Source organism: Saccostrea cucullata, unplaced genomic scaffold (genome assembly GCF_032062105.1).
Source record: "Saccostrea cucullata isolate Sc308-1 unplaced genomic scaffold, CSIRO_AGI_Scuc_v1 ctg6008, whole genome shotgun sequence".
Lineage (NCBI taxonomy): Eukaryota > Metazoa > Mollusca > Bivalvia > Ostreida > Ostreidae > Saccostrea > Saccostrea cuccullata.
In genome coordinates this window covers 12983-35000 of record NW_026937670.1, presented here as the reverse complement: position 1 = coordinate 35000, position 22018 = coordinate 12983, and the positions used below count along the sequence as shown (strand labels likewise).

Genomic DNA, 22018 nt, shown 5'->3' with positions numbered 1-22018 from the left:
TTCAAGCTTTTACTACCAGAATTTAGCACAATGAACCCAGTAACTTGCTCATTCAAAAACATATATTGTCTAGATAACCCCCAAATTTTTTTCATAATGGACATCTCCCATGTGATAAAAAAAATTCGCAATAACATATTGAAAAGTGGTACTGATGCTAGCTGCAAGAGACATTTAATGCTCGGTGATAAGTACATTGAGTGGAATCATTTTAGGAAAGCTTATATATGGGACATATCATCTCATGCATTTCCAGTACACCATAAATTATCCCAAGAACACTTGTTTATGACACCTGAGGCCAAAATGAGGAATCACTTAGCTGAGGATGTTCTAGATGGGAATATGCTACATCTCATGGAACTTTATCAAGAGAGTCTTGGATTAGAAGGGTCACAACTGGATGTGACAGTTAAACTCCTAAAATGTACTAGTGTCCTCATTAAAAACTTCAGAGATACTAGACCTGTCACTGATGTAAGTGATGATCGTTTGAAAGAAAATCATGATGCAATGGATTGGTTCGTACAGTGGGAGAATAGCATAAAAAACAACAAAACAATAAAAAATAAAGAAAAGCATTTAATTTCACACCAGACTAGACAAGACATTATATCATCTGTGCTTGGTTTTGAGGAGCTCTGTCTTTACAAACTGAAAAAATCAAATGCCTCCATTATTCCATCCAGAACAAACAGTGATGTTATAGAAAATGTTTTTTGTCAACAGAGGACACTACATAATGGGGCTAATACCAATCCTACCTACCTAGGATACTGCAACACATTGAATTCTGTTATTCTAGGACAGGCCTCTGTATCGAGGAAATCAAACACTGGGGGAGCCTTGGGAGGTGCTGAATTGCCAGAACAACATCCAAAAAGAAGCTCAGAAGGAAAGGTATGGCATACTAAAAGGTTTCTGAAATAATATAAAGTACATTATTATATTTCACAATCAATCATAAAAATTATTTATAGACAAATTTTAGGTACATCATAGAAACATATACAGTGTAAATAGAAACTTATCTAAGTAATGAATTTGAAGATATTTTGTTGATATAGATAATAGGATAAAACCTATCAATGTAATGCTTCACATAAGACTTGGCCTCTTTTGTGTATACAGTACTAGTACTTCTCATATTAATTATAACATGAGATCCATGGGCTACAATCCTCACCTGACTCACTGGTCTTGCTATTAATTCTTAATCAGGATTTCTGTCCAGCTCCTATGTGCAACTTTGATCGGACACTTCTGTTGGTCCCACCCTATTTTGAGAAAACTTGAATATAAACTACAAGAGAGATGCTTTCACAACAAATACTAATCATGCATTTACTATTCTTGAGAAAATGTTAAATATTTTTTCCAATGGTTTTTCTCTTTAAAATTATGACATTACAAAAAACAGAATTTTCAAATGGAAAACCCACTGAATTAACATTAACATTAAAATTAACATTAGAAACATTTAAATATTTTATGCAACTAAATTTGAAGTTAATAAATTTCAGACCAGATGACATACCTTGTAAGATCTTCCTCTGTCATGTTCAAATCTCTGTGTCATCAATGTCAGCAGATGTTTTTCTTTTCTTTCCTTTGCCCTTGCCTTTACCTTTTCCTTTGCTTGATGTTCTCTTACGTCTTTCTCTAGGTTGTGGTGAAAGGCCAGGTCCAGATGATACAGAGCCAGCGGGAGTCAGATCAGCATATGAAGGTTGAGAGTTACTAGGTCCTGCCTGTTCAGTGTCAAGTACAGATTGATTGGATGCATGAACATTTTCTAGAATTCCATCGACAAGCACTTTTATGATATCATCCTTCTTTTGCTTCATAGTAGCTTTCAAATTAAAATGCTGACATATTGAGATCAAATCCTTTTTGGTAAATGAATGTTCAGTAAAGAATTTTTCATTTTGTAAAAGTTCAGATTTTAACCTTAATAATGAAACTTCTTTATTGCTAGAGTCATCTTCTGAGAAAAATTTCATGTTGAAAGTTTTCACAACTGTTTTTGACCTTTTCATGACCTTTTTACGCAGTGCGACACTCTTCTCTTTTTTCAAAAATGTTAAGAAATCTCTTCGAAACTGACTTAAATTTACTTTGAGGAATAAAGAGACAACTGCTTGGAAAATCTCTGTGTAACTATCACAGGTCATGACCATTGAAGACAAAAGATCAGAAATATCTTCAGTTTGATTTTCATTCAATTGATTTCTCGACTTCGCAACACACTGAATCCATGTGTCAAAAATATAAGAACTATCGAGTATTTCTCCCTTAATAGAACTGAATAAATATTTTCTATCATCAACTAGCTTATCATGAGTAAGTTTTTCACGGCATAATAATTCCAGTTTTTGGAAAAAACTAAAGGTCAAATCAGACACATTAGTGAGACTCTCTCTGTCATTTTGTCTGTGTTTAACTTCAAGTAGAGTCTCCGGCTCTACTGCTGTAGCATTTAAATGATCAAATGAAGTACACAATGAATTGAGAATTTCCATTTGTGATTGAAATCTTGACAACTCTGTTTCTTTACCTTTGGTGAATAAAATATTTCTGATTTTTTTTGACAAAGTATGTTTCAATTTGGCTAATATGTACCCACTTATGTACCTTAATTTCCCTTTTCCTGCAGAGTCCATTTCCAGGTCAGACTGAACAGTTAGCTTTTTTACAGGCTCAGGGGCAGATAACTGAAGATAGGAAGAAAGCTGAAGAAAAAAATCTTTCTCTATCTGAAACATAACTGCAGTTAAAAGCTGAAATGCTGGCCCTTCAGAATTTTGCTCATAATAATTAAGCAAGGATTTTGCACTTTTTTCATAATCATCTGAGTTAAGATACTTGTTGAATCTAATAAAATAATCATTTCTATGCTTCTGAGAAAAAGACATTTCCCCTTCAGGAAAAGTATTCAGTCCTATGTCTTCCATTATTGAAAATTGCTCATGAAACCAGTCATCAAAATATTTATAACTTTTGCAGATTGCATCCCTGAAACTGAAAATAATTGTTTCTACTGGTGTGTCAGAATATTTCTGCACTGCAGAGTCCAAAATGAGTTTTGACTGTGAAAACTGATCAGGAAGTGCATTTTGACCAGGATCACTAAGAATATTGTCTATGAATTCTAATTCTTCAATCTCTGAATCAGAAAATTCTGAATCCTCATTCAAAACTTTTGACTCGATAGCATCATCAGTGTCTTCAGATTTATGACCAGTATCCGCTGTCAGAGTACTAATGTCAACATTATCCCTGCAACAACTTAGATCACATTTCACAATGCCAATTGAAAAACTGTCATAAAAATTGTATACATGACCTGGATGTTTTTTGCATAGATTTTTATGGAAGTTTATTACTTTCAAACCCTGAACAGATACTGCTCTGCCTATGGCAACTCCAAGTTGCCCAGGCTGGATACAATTTGTGCAATCAATAACTAAATTTTTCAAGGTCATTCCCTGGGATTTGTGTATTGTCATAGCAAATCCTACTTTTAAGGGCATTTGTACTCTTTTCGCCAAAACAATTTTATCCACAGGGTCAAATATTGTGAAAATTTCTCTTGAAATGGACACTGTAATTGGTGTACTATGATTTTCCATAAATTTCACATCTACAGAATCATTACATAAATTTGTCACAGTTCCACAAAGTCCATTCACTAATGTGTCACTTAAATTTTTAATCAGCATAACAGGACAACCAAGTTTTAATCCTAGATTCTTAGGGGCCAGAAACTTGTTGAGATAGCGTTGAGAGCCCTCATCCTCAGCTTTGTACACCTTTAACTCCCCTTGAAGTGCTTGCAATTTGTTGTAATTATACAAGTCTACATCTAAATTTCTAGCAAATAAGTGTACACATGATTGCTCATTTTGTATTGGTCTATCAAGAGAGAGAAGAAATGCAACACAATCTTCTGAGAGATTTCCAATTTCAAGTTCATTAATACATTGAATCAAGAGCTGATCTTCCTGTCTGTGGATAATATTTAAGTTAATTTTGTGTGGGAAATAATTTTCAAACCAAGGTAATCTAAAGCAATGATTTCCAAGATCTCCAAAAAGTTCATTTGAAATAGGTGGGAGTTGATAAAAGTCTCCCACAAGTATCACCTGGATATTGCCAAAGATGAGTTTTGAATTTCTGACATTTTTACAAAGTAACTGAACTTGGTGTAGGATTTTTGCGCTAATCATGGAAATTTCATCAATAATTAGTATTTCGGCATTTTCAATATTTTTCTTAGCAACATTGAACCTTTCATCAGTCTTTACTAAGTGTATTATTTCTTCGTTCAAGTGTCTGCCATCCTCTATCCCGGCCCATTTATGCAATGTCTGTGCCCTTAATTCACCATAATGAGTCGCGGCGATACCGGTAGAACATACAATAGCAACATTTTTCTTCAGTTGTCTTAAATACCTTACAATTTGTTTGACAAGAAAAGTTTTTCCTGTCCCGGCTTGTCCAGTAATTATCAAGTTATGTCCAGAAGTTGCCAATTCAAAGGCCCTTCGTTGATCGTCGTCCATTTTTATTTCCCGTACTTTTTTTTCGCAAATTTCGGCTCTTTCCGTTGGTTCTATTACATTCGGAACTCTCCGAGTACAGAAGTGGAGTTATCGTTCCTGTGGTAAATTACTACGAGGTGTCGTTTTTTCGTCACTTCCGTAATTTCTGCTTTGACATTTCTGGATTTTTAGCGTTTGACGGTTAATAAAGGGATAACAGAAGAATGTTTGGTTGATAAAATAGCACGATTTACGACAAAACCCTCTACCGAATTAAGGCATGACTAGACATTTTGGTGACATGTAGTAGGTATATGATATTTTAGGCCCGATATTCAAGAGGGGTCCGAATTAACAACCCGGAGTGACTTACCTTCTCTATTTTATAATACCAGGGTATGACTTTTTTAGTAAATCGTTAAATCTATGTTATTTTTTGGATTTTTCGTATGGAATACGTTGTAAATAAGTACTAGAAACATAATTCATGACAAAAAAAGAAAAAAAAAATATTTTGACCAGGGGTGTATAAAAATCATAGTGGGGGGGGGGGGGGTTAGATTTATTGTGACAGATGGGCAGATTGATCCAAATGAGATTTAATGTACCACCTTAAAAATGGGGGACAATAAATGTCTTTGCTGTGGTTCATCCGCAGAGCTTACTAGTATATTTTAATATCCACAACCTTTTCAACTCTTATCATAATTATTTTTTAAAATTTATATCACCATGTCTCATTCAAGGGAGAACTAGAGATATGACCAGATGTATATCTGTTGAATATAAAATATGTACATGTATACTGTGTTTTTTTAGTAATTTATTTGTTTGTTGTGACAGCAACTGTTGTGGCAGCTTTTGGCAAAGGTTGAAGTTTCTCAAATGTAAGTCAAACTCCAAGGTCAAGGTCAAAGGGTCAAAATTGTTGGTATCAAAGGGAAAATCTTGTCACAAGGAATACACATGTGAAAAAAGAGAGAAATCCCTAGTACTTCCTCACCTGTTCAAAAGTTATTGCCAAGGTTAAAGTTAAATTGGGTTCAACTCTAAGGTCAAGGTCAAAAATAATTATACTTGAAAGTTCACAATGATTACACATGTTAGAGCATGAAAGTCCTAGCACCACCTGTTCAAAACTTAGGCCAAGTTTAAGGTATTTTTCTTGTAAAAGTGGGTCAAACTCCAAGGTCAAGAGATCAAGAGGTCAAAATTGGTGGTACCCATTAAAAGGTTTTGCCAAAAGAAATTTACCTATGAAATATTGAAGCCATGTGTATAGCCCAATCCACTTAAAACTTATGGGCAAGGTTCAAGTTTCTGTGGACAGACAAACATACATAAACATAGGAAACAAAATATGTATATATACATGTAGTCAAATGAAAAATTTTTCTACTATTATGGAGTCATAAGATCAATTGTCATATCAGGTACAGGGAGTCAGTGGCTAGGGAGATCAGACACCCCACCCCCCCCCCCCTGGAATTAGCAGTTATTTAAATAAGACTATGTACTGTAGAGAATAAAAATGACTTTGGACATCCTCCCCCTTAGAAAACAGGGACTCCACCATCATTGTTTTTATTATTATTTTTTATTTGCTTCTCAGGAAATCTTGGGCTGATTTTTTTGACTGAGGTGTGACACCCCCCCCCCCCCCCCCCTTCTGAAAAAAAATTCTGGATCTGCGCCTGTATATACTGAATGTCCGCAACGGGAGATAACTTGACAATGTGAAATTTGTCGACTGTGGCATGCGATGATCTTTGACCCTTTTTGAACTTCAACCTAACCATTTGCATTTATTTATTTTTATGCAATCTATACTAAATCTTGTACTTACCGAATGTCATAGGTCGTGACAACGAATTCATGAAATATAATCCATATAATCCAATTAAAACACAAATGATTTTAACTGACCACACTGCATCGTCAGCATACATGTGCTAAATAATCTCATTCGACAAACCTTTGCTGATTCCGTTGCCAGTATGAATCGGCCGAGGTGTGCCGAGAGGTGATATCTATAAATATGATAATGGGTGACGCAAACCCAATGTGAATGTAGAAAATAAGATGTTCACACGTAAAACTGTTTAGTACAAGAACAAATTTCAAACTATCATAATAAACTATGTTTTAACATAACTTTGCCATCTAGGTCTATTTTAAAAAAATGTGAGAGTGAGAGAGAGAGAGTGTGTGTGTGTGTGTGTGGGGGGGGGGGGGAGAGAGATAGGCATTGACAAATTAATCGGGTTGTATTTTCAATGGGTTTTTTTTCCGACCAAGTATTAAAATCAGTTTGCACATTTTGATAAATTCATCAAAAACGCTTTGTACTAAAATAATATGTCCTTGAGAAAGTAAATTTAAAAAGTTCCAAATTATGGGCAAAATATTTATCTGAATCTAATTAAGTAATTTACTTCAATCATTAATTAAATTCTGTTATTTCAGACTAGCTGGTAATGAATTAAGTATTCAAAATACATATGTGAGGCTCATAGATCATATGGTCACCTGAAAATTTTATGTTCAATTTGACGAATACATGTACGGTGATAATTATAGAATTATTTTGACTTCTTCCTTGGAAAGTCCAATATATAGGAGTGTGTATTTAGAGGCAAACACCATAGTGCGGGTATTACTGTCTCATGACAGCATCTAGTTATAACTGTTTGCTTTTCTTGAATTTTTTTCTCTTATCAACTTTTTTGTTTTATGTACGTTTTATTTGTCAAAATATTTATTCCAAATTGATGCTTGTCACAAGGGAGATTCCAGTGTATCTGTATATTGAAAAAAATGTTTTCATCAACAGGCCAGTGATCTCCTGTTTATTATTATTATTTTGTTTTCGAGTTTTTGTCATTTAATGAATGACAGTATTCAATCAAAATATGCTGTCTTTGTTATTTCTTTACTATAATTTAAGCTATACACATAGCTTAGACATATCAATAGGATGTCAAAGGGACTTTAAAAAAAACTTGCTCTTCATGTTGAGGGAGGACAATAAACACAACAAGTTTGAGATTATTTGCATTTCATTTTAATTCAAAACATCGTAGAGTGAAACAATGTACAAAAATCATAAGTACATGTATATATCAAACATTTTATTGTTTCGAGAGTAATTCTATTCAATATGTACTCTATGAAATTTCGAGTGGGATTTAATTTTGTTGATAATTGTTAACAACGAAATAAACAAAATTTAATTCCCAACGAAATTTTCTCCTTTTACAGTATTCATATTGACAATGGTGGAAGTGAGCCATGTCTGACTAAGGAAATGTTCTTTTTAGCGTCAGGATTAATCTGCAGAATAGTTGAGAGTAGCTTTTGTTCTTCACCATTAGAAATTTTCTGTTGTTTAGGCCTGTCATCATTTAATGGAACGATGGAATAAAACTTCCTCGTACAACATTCTTGATCTCTAGTTGCGGAAGATGCAACTTCGAATTTTACTAAGTTTGCTTTTTTCGTTTTGTTAGTATTATTCTGTTTTGAACCCGCATTCGTAGACGAGCATTTGTATTTTACATTTTCCAGTTTCCCAGAACACGCCAACTGATTAGTTGTATCAGTATTTGCATGTTTCACCTCACTTCTTTGGGAACATTTTCCACAGATACGACGTCTATTAACTGAAATACATTCATTTTTAGATGCTCCCTCGTTCCACTTTGACAAAAGCTGCTCTCTAACTGGATGAGAAAATCTCTGAGAACCGTTTTTCTCATCGAGTGAATCAAATTTTCTGTTCTTGCCAGGATTGAGACAAAAACTATTACTTCGTTGCAAGGAAATACCAGATGGTTCCAGGTTGTCGAGAAAGAAGGCAATCTTGTCTAACTTTGGTAAACAAAATGGTAATTTCTCGCACATGATGATGTTTGAAAAGAGGGGATATCTATAATAAAATAAAAAGAATTATTAAATACAAGTTTTTAGAAAACAAAGTTTATATGTAAAAATATAAATACCCAAAATTTACATATCTCTGCGAAATAAAAAATAATCACAGTCGCTTATAAATTATTTTAACTTGGTTGATATAAGAAGAAAGCATACCTGCACATGGAATATACGAAACCGTCTCTCTCCACATGTGCCACGTATTTCCTTAAATACAACGAGAAATTCTACGTGAAATTTTTATTGGATAAATATGCAAGTGTAAATTGAAGCCTAAGTGCTATTGTTCCTGCGATACGCCATAGAAAAGGTCAAATTCCTTATTATATTTATATTTAGTAAGTAATATTTAATTGTTGCTAAATGATTACATGTAATAATTAATCCTAAACTAAGTATTTAGGATGACTTAATCGATTTTTTTTGGAAAGGCGGGAGGGTGGGGTTTTTTTGTTGTTGCTCTTTTTATAATTATTATTGATAAAGACATGACCTAATATCTTTCTGATTGCACATATAAGATTTGCTGTGAGTGGCCATTATTATGAAACGTTCAACAGAAATGAATAAACGCCGATCCTAAATTGATGTTTTGCTGGAGACAAATCTTTAAGGCAACTATATATGCCCGAGAATCTTCGATTAAAGGGGCAAAAAAAAAAAAACAATTCCGGAGCCCTACTTTAAATTGACACTTCTGATTTAAAATCAATCTTGAATGCAAATTCTAACCATTAAAGTTAGTGAAAAATTCTTGATGGTCGAACTCTCTCTATTTTAGCCTGACCAGGTGACAATATGTACTGAAACGCAAAAGAAACGCAACATCCTATTCAGGGGAAAATAATGATATATATAGTAAAGAATTTTGTATCTGAAAAGTATTAATATTTACAACTTAGTAAGTATCGATAATTTTACGTTTGAACGATTTTCGTACCATTATCGGACATGTAACTTAAGTTTGAGTCTGCTTCACAGAAAATGAAAATTGCATGTTTAACAAACATTTTGCAATATTATGGAGTTTAATTGATTTGTAACTGTTTGTCACCAGTAATGCAGCGATATTTCAAAAAACACATTTTCCTTTCGAGCAATGCTAAGGCTTATTAAAAATGACAAGTACGCATTTCCATTGCTATAGTTGGAAAATCTCAAAATAAAGGTGATGGAGAGTTGCTGATGCAAAAATGCACTACATTACACCTCAGCAGACTCTTACCTATCTTATGCATTAATGACAGTCCGTGGACCGGAAGTTCAAGTGTTTCTACACTGCGTTAGATTAGAGAAAATTCGACCTTATCATCTGAAAACCAGGCATATAAAAATGGGCAAAGAATATTTTCTTCGCTCAGATATTTAAAATTGATGAACCTATTGTATCTTAGAAATTAAGCTGCAATGGCTGTGTAGGGCAGTCTCGCACGCTTTAATTGAATGTCTGGGAGGGGGTGTTTTAACAGACAAATGGTACTGTTTAAAGTTAAAAGATAATCATTTAACATTTTTATCAAATTTCTGATGTTTTAAAAAGTGACTTTAGTCGTACTTTACTGGGTTTATTTTTGAAAACCATTAAATAAAAAATTCAAATATTTGTAGATTACCGCATGTTGCGTTTCTTTTGCGTTTCAGTATAAGTATATCCACTGAAGTTTTATTATGTAAAACGTTGATTTAATTTTCGTTTAAAATCCCAATTATTATCAGAATATTAAATTTCAATAAAACTATCATAGTTTTTGTAACTGAGTGCAACGCAAAGACTACTAAATATGATTATGCATAGAAAAAAATTTGTCTCCTCGGTCATACATGTGTCTGCCTTGAGTCCAAAGTGTTAATCAGATAAAAAATTATCCGCAATCTCGGAACTTCTCAAGTGCAATAATGTTGGAAAGTGTTTTACATATTGATATCAACAAAGAAGTCGTATGTTGTGTTTTGTAACTGAAATGAGAAAAGCAGCAGATTTAAAAAAAAAATGACTTTGGTGTACCTCGACTACTTAGAATCCCTTTTTGGGACGGGTGTTGCTACAACGCGGACTGGAAGACGAAACGGAACGAAAAACGGAATATATTATTTTAGATAAAATCATTTAAAATACACAAATTTTATCATAAACTATACATCTTACTCATATCCAATCCTCCATTATTAAATACAAGTTGATTTAGTCACGATTAGTCTCTTATTCACGAAACTCGCTGACATAGCAGTGACGTACAATCGAATTTGAAAGGGGGAGATTGAACTTGCCTGAAAAAAATTGACAAGCGAAAAAAGAAGGCAGTTGTTGATTCGGGAGGAGAAATAAGTTCAAACTCCAAAATCTTTCAATACTTTATTTACACCCATGTCTGGCAAAAAGTGGAAGGGGGGGGGGGCAAATATTTGATATCTAGATGAACCATTGTAAGAGAAATAAAATGTTAAAAGGATTACGATTAGAGCAAGCCTCTCCGGCAAGCTCGGATAAACACTTCTAATGTAACTCTGGGGCCAGTTTCACAAAGCTGTCTTATGACTAAGATCTGTCTTAAGACCAAAAATTATCTTAAGATTGCATCATAGCAGTTTCACAAAACTGTCACATCTTATGATAATCTTTAGATCTATCAAAATCTATCAAAATCTTAAGACAACTAGATACATGTCTTAAGTTCTAAAGTGTAACTGGTGACAGTATATATTTTGGCTAAAAACCTTAAAGATAAACGGTTTTTAGTGATAGAACAATCCTTTGGACTATATTATGCCAGACGGAACGATGACCCCCCCCCCTCCACAAAATAATTTGTCAATAAATAAACGATAGAAAACCTAATATGAACTACTTAAAATGTTTTTCTACTTTATTCATTTCAATGCATTTTTTGTTTGCTTGTGTCCCCTCCCAACTGAAATCGCTACCCCCCCCCTTCCAAATGCATCTTAAGGCAATGTATGTACATAAAAATCGGGCTCGGGATCCGAACAGGTATTATGTTCAGCTAAACTGCTAAACCTTTTTTCAACTCCCATTGAAAGAGAAAGGATCCATCATCAGTAATATCAATTGAAGGTGGTTGAAGTAACCAATTGACATCGATATTATCCATATAAGCTATTAATTCTAATTTGTTTCACATACACGTGGCTTCCTAACTCGAATTTCCTCGACCGCAGTCATACATTATGTCGAATACAACGGAAGATTTCGAGTGTCTTAAAGACCTATCGACTGTTGACGTATCAGTAACAAACCTTTACAATGAATACCCAGAGAATTGTATTCCTAACAAACTCCGCCCGCCCACGGGGTGCAAAGCAAGACAGGCGGCATACGAAGAAATTAACCCACACCTCTATGAAGAACAAGCCAAGATGGTAGCATTTCGAACAAAACGGGAACGTGTATTCGCCTGGATTAGAGCTCTACAAATTATATACTTAGAAAAGCTGAAAATGTGTAACTCTGTAGAAGTCAAATGGTATAACAATCCAGAAAAGTGGGATACTACCAACAGTACCCTAACAAACCATTCTATTTGCATAGACATTGGGGATGATACTAGTCTACACTACAAGATAACATTTTTTGTGTCAACCGGCACTATTCAGGTCCAGGGAAATGGAAAAGATGCATTCGTGACCAAAATCTTCCCACTGCTGAAAGAATTAGTGAATAGAATTACTGCGTCGACCGAAGGAGAGGAAACCACCCTTAAATCTGTAACTGAAACTCCGCAAAGCCAGAACTCTGTGAGTTATTTGAACCAGGAACAATTGCTAAATGGTGAACATAGCCAAATTGTTTCAGCTTCTGTGCATGACCTGGATAGATTTCAAGAAAGTATGGTCCTAGCTTTAGAGGAAATGAGCAAATCTCACACTGGACTTATGAAAACCTTAGAAACAAGATTCTTAAAAGGTTTGGAATCACTTCAAAGTACAGTTAGTACTCTTTCTTTAGCCGTTGAAAACTTGAACAGCCAGTACAGTAAAATGTCAACAACACCAAATAAATCAAAAAGTCCTGAAAATGAAATTAGCTCAATAAAAAACAAGCTTAAGAAATCAGATGAAATCAAGAATGAACTTCAAGTTAAAATCGCAAATCAACAACTTGAATTAGAAACTAAAGAAGCCCAACTGAAGAATGAAAAAATCATGCACAATACATGCAAACACCAACTCCTTGACTTGTTGGAAGCAAACAAATCAGAAAGCTCAACATTAGTGGAAAAACTAAAAACAAAAAATGAAGAGTTACTCAACATGGAAAATGAAAACAAAATCCTCAAAGAAAAAAACGAGGCACTTTTTAAAGAGATTCTTGGTTTGAAAATGCATGTTTCGAGTATGGAATCTAACAGTGAGAAATTTACATGTGTAGGAGAAAAGAAAGTTGAAGAAAATCACTCTTCACCACATGAGCCTCGTAAGGGATATAAGACTTCTCCCAAGACAAAACCCCCTAAACCCAAAGTCCTGTTAGTGGGGACATCTAACACTAAGAAGATTAATCCAGACATTCTTAGTTCATCATTCATAACAACAAAGAAACTTGCATACACAATTGATGAAACCAAGGATACCATAGTAAGATATGAGGATGCAGCACCAGATGTTGTCGTTCTTCATCACCTCACCAATGATGTAAAGGCAAAAAGTCCTGAGACTTGTGTTAACGAGACGGAAGAAATCATCAACATCATCACTCAAAAATGGTCAGCCAAAGTGGTTCTGTCACTATGTACTCCTCGTAAAGACGACGAATTACACAGTGCAAATAGTGCTCTAATCAACGCCCTACTAAAGAAGAAATACAAAAGTGACTCAGTCGTGTATATCAGTGAAAACATAAACATGTCTAATAGGCCTGCCAAGGTCCTTGAAAGGGACAATGTTCATCTTACACAAGATGGTGTTGCCATGTTAGCATCCAATATCAAAAGATCAATCCTTCTAGCTTTAGGAATCGAGCAGGCTCCATTGCAGATGGGAAAAGACCAAGACCCTGACTATCACCGTGCTTCACCAAATAAGTTGTACAAATACCAGCGAAAGTGGCGAAACTACCAGTACGCACCATCCGAACCATGGGAAGGGAGACCTTACCATCCTGCCAGCTATGGTTTTAACTACAATTACTAAATTTTCTTTTTTATCACCATATCAGATGTTACTTATCAATTACACTGATGATATATATAAACAATGCCATTCTTTTAACGGGTATTTCAATGTATGAATTTCATTGTCAAATATTGTACCACTTCCACTTATCGGTGCACCTGTACTCATTAATGTCATGTTTATTTGCAACGAATTTATTATTTTTTTTCTTCTCACATATTGTTACTACTAGATTTTACATTGTATTAGATGTTTTGAAGGATGTTGTACTTTTTCTCTTGATTTGGGTTTGAAAATTTGGTATTTTTTCTTAGAATGTATCAGATGTACAGAAAAACAAATGTTAAATGTGCTTTTTGGAATATTGGAGGATTGATATCAAAAGGTATGAACAAAATGGATGACGAGCTTTTTCTATCAAAAATTATAGATAAAGATTTAGTATTTCTTGTGGAAACACACATTGGACCAGATACAGTTGTATTACATGATGATTTTTACTGCCACACAATTTGTAGAAATATATCTAAAAATGGCAGATACTTTGGAGGGATATCAATATTAATTAAGCATGAGATTAAAGATCATGTTTCTGTAATTAAAAATACATGTAGTGAGTATCAATGGATCAAATTAGAAAAAACTTTTTTTAATTTTGATAAAGATTTGTATATATGTACTGTTTACAACCCCCCTGAGGGATCACCTGCAATAACACGAAATAATGTTAATATTCTGGAACTCGTACAGAAGGATATTAATCAATATAAAGATTTAGGAAATATAATGCTTTGTGGAGATTTTAATGCTAGAACAGGAAATGCAACTGATTATATACTAGATGATAACAACCAATATTTACCCTTATTTGAAACATATAAAATTGATAATGATATTTTCAAAAGAGTTAATAGAGACACTTGTGTGGATAAGAGAGGAAAAGAACTAATAGATTTTTGTATTGGAAACCAACTTCGTATTATGAACGGAAGATGTTTTGGTGACATTTTTGGAAATTTCACTTGCCATAATTATCATGGAAGTAGTGTTGTTGATTATCTTTTAACTGATGAAGATATTGTACAACGTATTTTGTTTTTTGAAGTATCAGATTTTATTTCCACATTATCTGACTGCCACTGTATGTTATCATGGAATATTTTTTCTCAACATGATTCTTCTAATAGAGAAAATAGTATAGATAATAATAATTACAAGACCCATTCATCCTTTAAGTGGGGGGAAGACTCTGCTATTAAATTTATAGAGGCATTACAATCCCCCAAAATAAAATGCAATCTTGATAACACCATGAGCATCAATGACATAGAATCTATAGAATCGACAATAAGTAGATTAAAAGATTCCCTGGAAGCTGCAGCCATTATGTCATTAAAACCAAACTTACCTAAAAATAAAACTTGTAAAAGTAATAAAAGCTCTGCTAAACATAAAAAGAAATGGTTTGATAACGAGTTGATAAATATGCGCTCAAAACTAGTTAAGAAGGGAACTTTATTTGGCCACTACCCCAGAGATATCAATATTAAGAATCAATATTACAAAGCATATAGAATATATAACAAACTACGAAAACAAAAATTTAGAACATACCATTCTAATATTATCAACAACCTAAATGCTTTAAATTCAACTGATCCAAAAAAATACTGGAAACTTATAGGCGAATTAAGAACTGGAAATACAAAGACAATTGATACATCAATCTCTAATAATGAGTGGTTAAACCACTTCAAAAAATTGAATAAAACTCATGAGGATTTCCTCGATCGAGATCAGTTTCTTAAAGACCAACTAAAACAAGCTGAGAAAACAACAACACCCATATTTAATGAACTTGACTACAAAATATCTTTCAATGAAATAAGTAAAGCAATAGGTAAACTAAAAAATGGTAAGGCAGCTGGTACTGATAGAATATGTAATGAAATGCTTAAACATGGTCAAACGGTCTTGGTACCAATATTACTGAAAATCTTTAATGGTTGCTTAACTCATGGATATTATCCTTCTTCTTGGTGTGAAGGATACATTACTCCAGTATACAAATCTAACAATACTAATGATCCCAACAATTATAGAGGAATCACAATAACCAGCTCAATTGGCAAACTGTTTAACTATATTCTTAACTCAAGATTAGATAAATATTTAAAATGCAATGATAAAATCAATCCTTGTCAAATAGGATTTACAAAACAAGCTAGAACTTCAGATCATGTTTTTGTCTTGAAAACACTTGTTGAAAAATACTGCAAATCAAAAAAAGGGAAGCTATATGCTTGCTTTGTTGACTTTCATAAGGCCTTCGATAGTATAAACCATGCTGGTCTGAAGCTTAAACTACTAAAAGCTGGTATTAGCACTAAATTTTACTCAATTGTTAAGGATATGTATTCTAAAAGCTATTCTTCTATTAAACTGGGTAACAAATTAATTGGTCACTTCCGTACTTACAATGGGGTTAGACAAGGTGATAACATGAGCCCAAACCTATTCAAGATTTATCTCGATGATCTATCAAATTATCTGTCAAATTCTAAAAGTTTTGTAAAATTAAACAATGATTCATCTATGTCCATTCATTGCCTAATGTATGCTGATGACATGGTACTTCTCTCCCCAACTGCTGAAGGTCTACAAGAAAAACTCGATATACTAAGTACATACTGTAAGGACTGGTGTCTCAAAGTTAATACAAAGAAAACAAAAATTATAGTCTTCAATTCATCTGGTAAACACGTTAAAATTCCCTTTCATCTGGATAACAACAATATTGAATGTGTTAAACAATACAAGTATCTGGGTCTGACTGTTAATGCATCTGGAACACTAAGTAATGCTAAAAATGATTGTTGTAACAAAGCCAAAAAAGCCTATTTCAAACTTCAAAAAGACTTTCTCACATTTAATCCATCAATTAGAACTGCTTTAAATGTATTTGACCACACTATTAAACCCATTATCCTGTATGGTTCGGAGTTATGGGTTTTTTTTGACCCAACAACCTCTAAATTTAAGAGAAATCCAAATATAACACTAGACAAAATATACCAAAGCTTAGAAGGCGAAATTCTAAATCTTAAATTTTACAAACATTTACTAATGGTTCATGGTAAAAGCAGCAATTTTGCTGTAAGATCTGAGCTAGGACGTTTGAATTTACATTTTGATGTCATTAAAAATATGTTGTTATACTGGCATAGATTAGAGAATCTAGATGGTGAATTTCCCTTGCTTAGTGAGGCTTTTAACTGCTCTAAAACACTACACCAAAATGGTTTTACTTCATGGTATTCTTGTGTTAACTTCTTACTTAACCATATTGATATTAAAATTAGTGATTTCCTAGGTATGTCAACCCCACAATTTAAAACCAATTTGAAAAGAATATTACTGAATTTCTATAAATTAAAATGGGAAAAAGACAGGAATTTACATAAAGATGGCAAATTGTCTACCTTTACCAGCATAAAGACTAAATTTTGTTTTGAACCTTATCTAGATATTCTTACAAACAATCAACATAGATCAGTTTTAACAAAGTTAAGAATATCGGCTCACAGGCTTAAAATTGAAATTGGACGTTACCAAAAAATACCTAGAGAGGAACGAATTTGTTCACTTTGTCATCACAACGAGATTCAGGATGAAATTCATTTTCTCCTTGTATGTCCTCATCTTAATGTACAAAGACTTGAACTCATAAATATTTGTAAAATTAAATGTAAAAATTTTCAATCTCTATCTCATGATAATCAATTTTATTGGCTCATGACTAATGAAGACCCAGACATCCTTAGATCACTTGCTGCATTCCTTAGTAATTTACCTTAATTGAAGATATTGTGATAAGCATAAAAAATTATATACCTCTTTCCCAGTTTCTTGCCCTTAACTATATATATATATATATATATATATATATATATATATATATATATATTTGTATGTAACTTACAATACAATACATGTATGTATATTCAGTATATCTCCTATATACTTTTTTTGTTTTTTTTTAACAATTGCTCTTTATTTGTAATATCATCATCATGTTTGTTCTATCATTTGGATCCTCCTCCTTCTATTTGTAAATCTTTTTGCTCCTCCGGGGGCCCAAATTGGATTAATAAAATCTTGTATCTTGTATCTTGTATCTTGTACATTTATGTAAAATACGTATCTCTGACATATATAACTTTATTCAAAATTGTTCATTAGAATTCAATACCCCGCAAGAATATCACAATAACTATGACCAAGAATTGCTAATTTAAGCAGTTTTTAAAATCCAGATCCTGTGTTCGAGATTCGTTTTATTGTACAAAATCTACAAATGTAGTTAATTTGTAGTTTATTTATTGGCAGGGTACATTAATGTCTTTTTAGTAAACAGAAATACGAAGTATATGCATTTCTAGGGATTAGATAAGTCCATGAAAGTAAAGAAAATACCTATATATAACTACACTTCATTTTTAGACGTTTTACTTTATTTTGTTACACTATATGGTGATTTTTTTTTTTAGAAATTAGAAAGTAAACATTTTATTCAGTTGTACAAAATTAGATAAAATCAAATACATTGTAATTTTATCCTTGGGGTATCCCTCATTAATCTACCGGAATGTGTAATGTGTATGAAAATCATGCTGTAACATTTGATGCTGTATGTACATGCTTTCTTCTTTAATAGTATTGAAATTATAAAATTTTGAGTAATTTTTTTCTCGTTTCTTTTCTTCATCTATTAGCATTGATATTTTGTTGCAGTAGTTGAAGCGTTTTAAAGACACCTACATCGAATTTTATGAACGAACTTTTAACACGATTTGGTGTTTCAAGAGGATTCATTGCAATAATCATTCATTAATTGCAAAGGTTCGGAATCTCTAGTAGCTTTGATTAAAAAAATATCTCATAAATTTCGTCAGTAACTACATTATACTATTTTTTGAGTAAGAAGACATTTAAACATATTACATGTACATATGTATATTCAATTATTTTTTTATGGTGATGAAATTAATTCAAATTTAATTTTTTGACCAAACCCCCGCCATATACGAAAACACACCCTGATTACATTAAAGTTGATGCAATAAAATGTTTATGTCTTTTTTCCTAGGGTTTATCTGCAAAATTAAGGAAAGGCATCTAAACTTCGTGCATAGATATATAACAAAAAATCCCTGTGAAATTTAAGAAGGAAATTCGTCTTAAATTTGTCTTAAGATTTCTTGTACTTAAGATAGTTTTGTGAAACAGCAGTGACAAATCTTATGATTGTCATAAGTCAGATCTTAAGATGATCGTAGGATCTAGCTTAGGACAAATCTTGCGATAGTTTTGTGAAACCCAGCCCTGGTTGTTTAAATTTTATACAAAATAGAGTAATTTCCTTTAATCCTGGATAGATAAAGTTGGAAACCCTTCTGTGATAAATTTAATGTAACATCTTTAATTCAATGAAGCTGCCTATTGTTTGTTTGTTTGTGGTACTTGTGTGTGTTTGAGGGGGAGGGGGGTACATATGAGCCCATTAAACATTTGAGTTTGTTTTTCCACTCAATAAAGAGGTCTGAGAATTTGCAAAAGGTCTGTCACTCCCTTTTGCGTCCAAAGTATATTACATTAGATTTAATAAATTAATTTTGGTGTGGCTGTGGGCTCCTACCCCGAACAAAGCCCCCCCCCCTTCAAGATTCCTTGCTTCGCCACTGCTTGCATGAATGTCAAATCTATTTATTTTGATCTTTACACAAACGTATCTATATACTAGTAGTCTTTGTTTCCCTTCTGCCTATTTTAAGACAATATCTTTTTTATGAATGAACTTTCTTTTTAAAAAAAGAATTTGTAAGAAACGTTCAGATGGATTCTAAGGATTTTAGTCTAGTTACCTGTAGTATGTATTTTATAAACTATCGCAGGTACACGTGCCAGTTCTTAGGGTGACATGAATTATAAATATATATAATAATTTACGATGATTTTTTTATTAGATATTACTTTTATATCAAGAACATGGCCTTTATATCTGATTAATACCGAATCTAGATTATTTGTTTGACATATATTTTTCATGTTCCAACCCGTTTTCCATTCCGCATTTTAGCAACACCCATTTTGGGACTGCTATATGAGAAGATCACGCATTTAGGAATAGTAGTTGCTGAGAAAACTGCGACAATTTGTCATGATGTATAGCATGCCTCAAAGAAGAATGTGTTAAAATTCCAAGCTTCTGCGATAAAAAGTTATTTTCAAGCATTTGCGATGAAAAGTTGCTTAGAAAACTGCGACCAAAATTTGTTACGGACAGACACACAAGGGTAAAACAGTACACCCCCACTCCTTCGTAGCGGGGGTATAAAAAGACAGAGTAAGGTGGAGAGCGACAGTAGTAAATATGTAACCCTATGCTCTACAATGAACGAAAAGGATCATAGTTAAGTAAAAATATTAAAATAATTACATGTAAAAAATATTTTAACTCTGATTTTGCCAAAAATTTTGCTCTAATCCAAATATTATCAAGTTTTGTGAAGTCATGTGCCAAAATGATGTTGCTTCTTTGAAACAATTATGTACATTTATTTCTAAAATTTATAATATCGTCTGTTCTCGTTAATTATCATCTTCTGCTTGACCCACTGTATTTTAAGTATATATGTTTTATATGTTTTTTACCGCATGTACCATTTACATGGTTTTGAGTGAATAAATTGAATGATTGAATGCGTTGTTGATGAAATATCAGAATCCTTGCTCTCCGCCGCCGCCTGCCTCGGGCAATGTCATTTCTAACCGATGATTAGTCAGATGGGTAAAAAGGGTTTATGGTCATGATTAATTAATCTCAAATCTTATTGACCTTAATAATGATTGTTTAATATCTAAGAATGGAAAATTGAGAAGGAAGACAAGCTATTATTTTACTTAACATCCATATAAAGGCTTGTAGAAACTGCATGTGGAATGTATTATATCGGTTGACAATCAGATTGATCAAACTCGGGTCGAAGGTTGTTTATCCACATCAGAATATGGTAAGACTATTGCACACACACACAGACACACACACACAAATCAATGCTAGTTGAATGCATCGATTTATTGTAAAATGAATTCAAAGATTTAAATTATTTCAGCTCTAATTAATCGATAAAAACTTTTAAAAGTATTACTTCCCTAATAGGACCTAATTCTCTACCTTAAATATACATCAAATAATTAAATAGCCTGACATTACTTAAAGGGGCATAAACACAGTTTCAGCTAAAATTTCAAAATTTATTTTCCGTTTTTACAAATATTTCACTAGGGTCTTTCTAATGATGATCAAAAATTTGAACGTGAGTTGTCGAGATACAAGACAGATTTATAGCTCCAAACCTTTGTTATGTAAACAAGGTCCGTATCAAGTTTTTGTTTACATAGGTTAATATACTAATAAACGTTCGTTCAAAGTAGATAATTTCAATACAAAAATTAAATTCAAATACAATTCAACAGTTTCTAATGATTTGCTGATTTCATTTTGTTATAAATATATTTTTTATATGTAAACAAAAACAAGGTACGAGCATTTTTACATTATGAAGAACTTTAAGTTCTGTATCTTAATCAACAAATGATATTCAAATTCTTGCCAGTAGGAATCGTAAATATTGAAACTGGTTAAAAAAAATTCAGTTGAAACTGTATCCATGCCCCTTTAAAAGCAGTTTGGAGTATAGAAAATTTACTAAAATATTTTTCTAAAAGGTAATAACTTAAGAAGTATTCAATAAAAAAGAGAACCACATGTATGATCTATGACAAAAAACAACATTCAAAAATTACCGTATAGCAAAAAAAAACTAGCTTAGTCTTAATTTTGGCATTTTTAGCGAGGATGTTGATATAGCTAACACTAAAGATACAGCATAACGCACAACGAGGAAAATTGACAAATAGAGATTTTTTGCTTGACCCGTGTAAATTTTGTTTGATTCCTAAAAGTGTTTATTTAGGTTTCAGAAAATAAAAGGTTTCAGAGCCTAAAAAATTCAATTTTCATGGAGAAAAGTAAAAACTAGAGGTATTGCGAGCAATGAGCTCATTAAATTATTCATGTACCCCCGCCTCCCATATAAATAGTGGCAGCATCCATGATTTGCTGTGGGAAACTCAAAATATGTGTCGGGTCAAAGGTGCATCATGACAATACGTTATAAAGATTCTGTGAAAGTTTCATGGAATTTCACTCAGTGGTATAAGGGGAGTTGCGGATAAGAGATGGGTACCCCAAAGAGTAACAGACAGACGGACAGAAGGACATACCGGTAATATTACTATATACCCTCCCGCTTTTTAAGCGGGGGGGGTGTAAAATAATATCAGTA

The 22018-nt window shown here is 32.9% G+C and overlaps 1 protein-coding gene and 1 long non-coding RNA gene across 2 annotated transcripts in view; one reads left to right on the top strand and one right to left on the bottom strand.

Moving 5' to 3' along the window:
• LOC134248629 (uncharacterized) overlaps nt 1–1804 on the top strand; it is a 2351-nt gene extending 547 nt beyond the window's left edge. The window contains exons 1-2 of the mRNA XM_062731038.1: nt 1–900; nt 1667–1804. The exon at nt 1–900 is cut by the window's left edge and continues 547 nt beyond it. Of these exons, the coding sequence (XP_062587022.1) occupies nt 1–900; nt 1667–1744 (978 nt within the window). The 3' untranslated portion in view covers nt 1745–1804. The remainder of the gene's footprint in view (nt 901–1666) is intronic.
• LOC134248630 (uncharacterized) lies at nt 582–2751 on the bottom strand. The gene is made up of 5 exons (XR_009988086.1): nt 2635–2751; nt 1538–1751; nt 1187–1277; nt 769–921; nt 582–654 (listed from the first exon to the last, which is right to left on the bottom strand). It is a non-coding gene; the product is annotated as an uncharacterized LOC134248630 (long non-coding RNA).
• Between the last annotated feature and the right edge of the window lie 19267 nt (nt 2752–22018).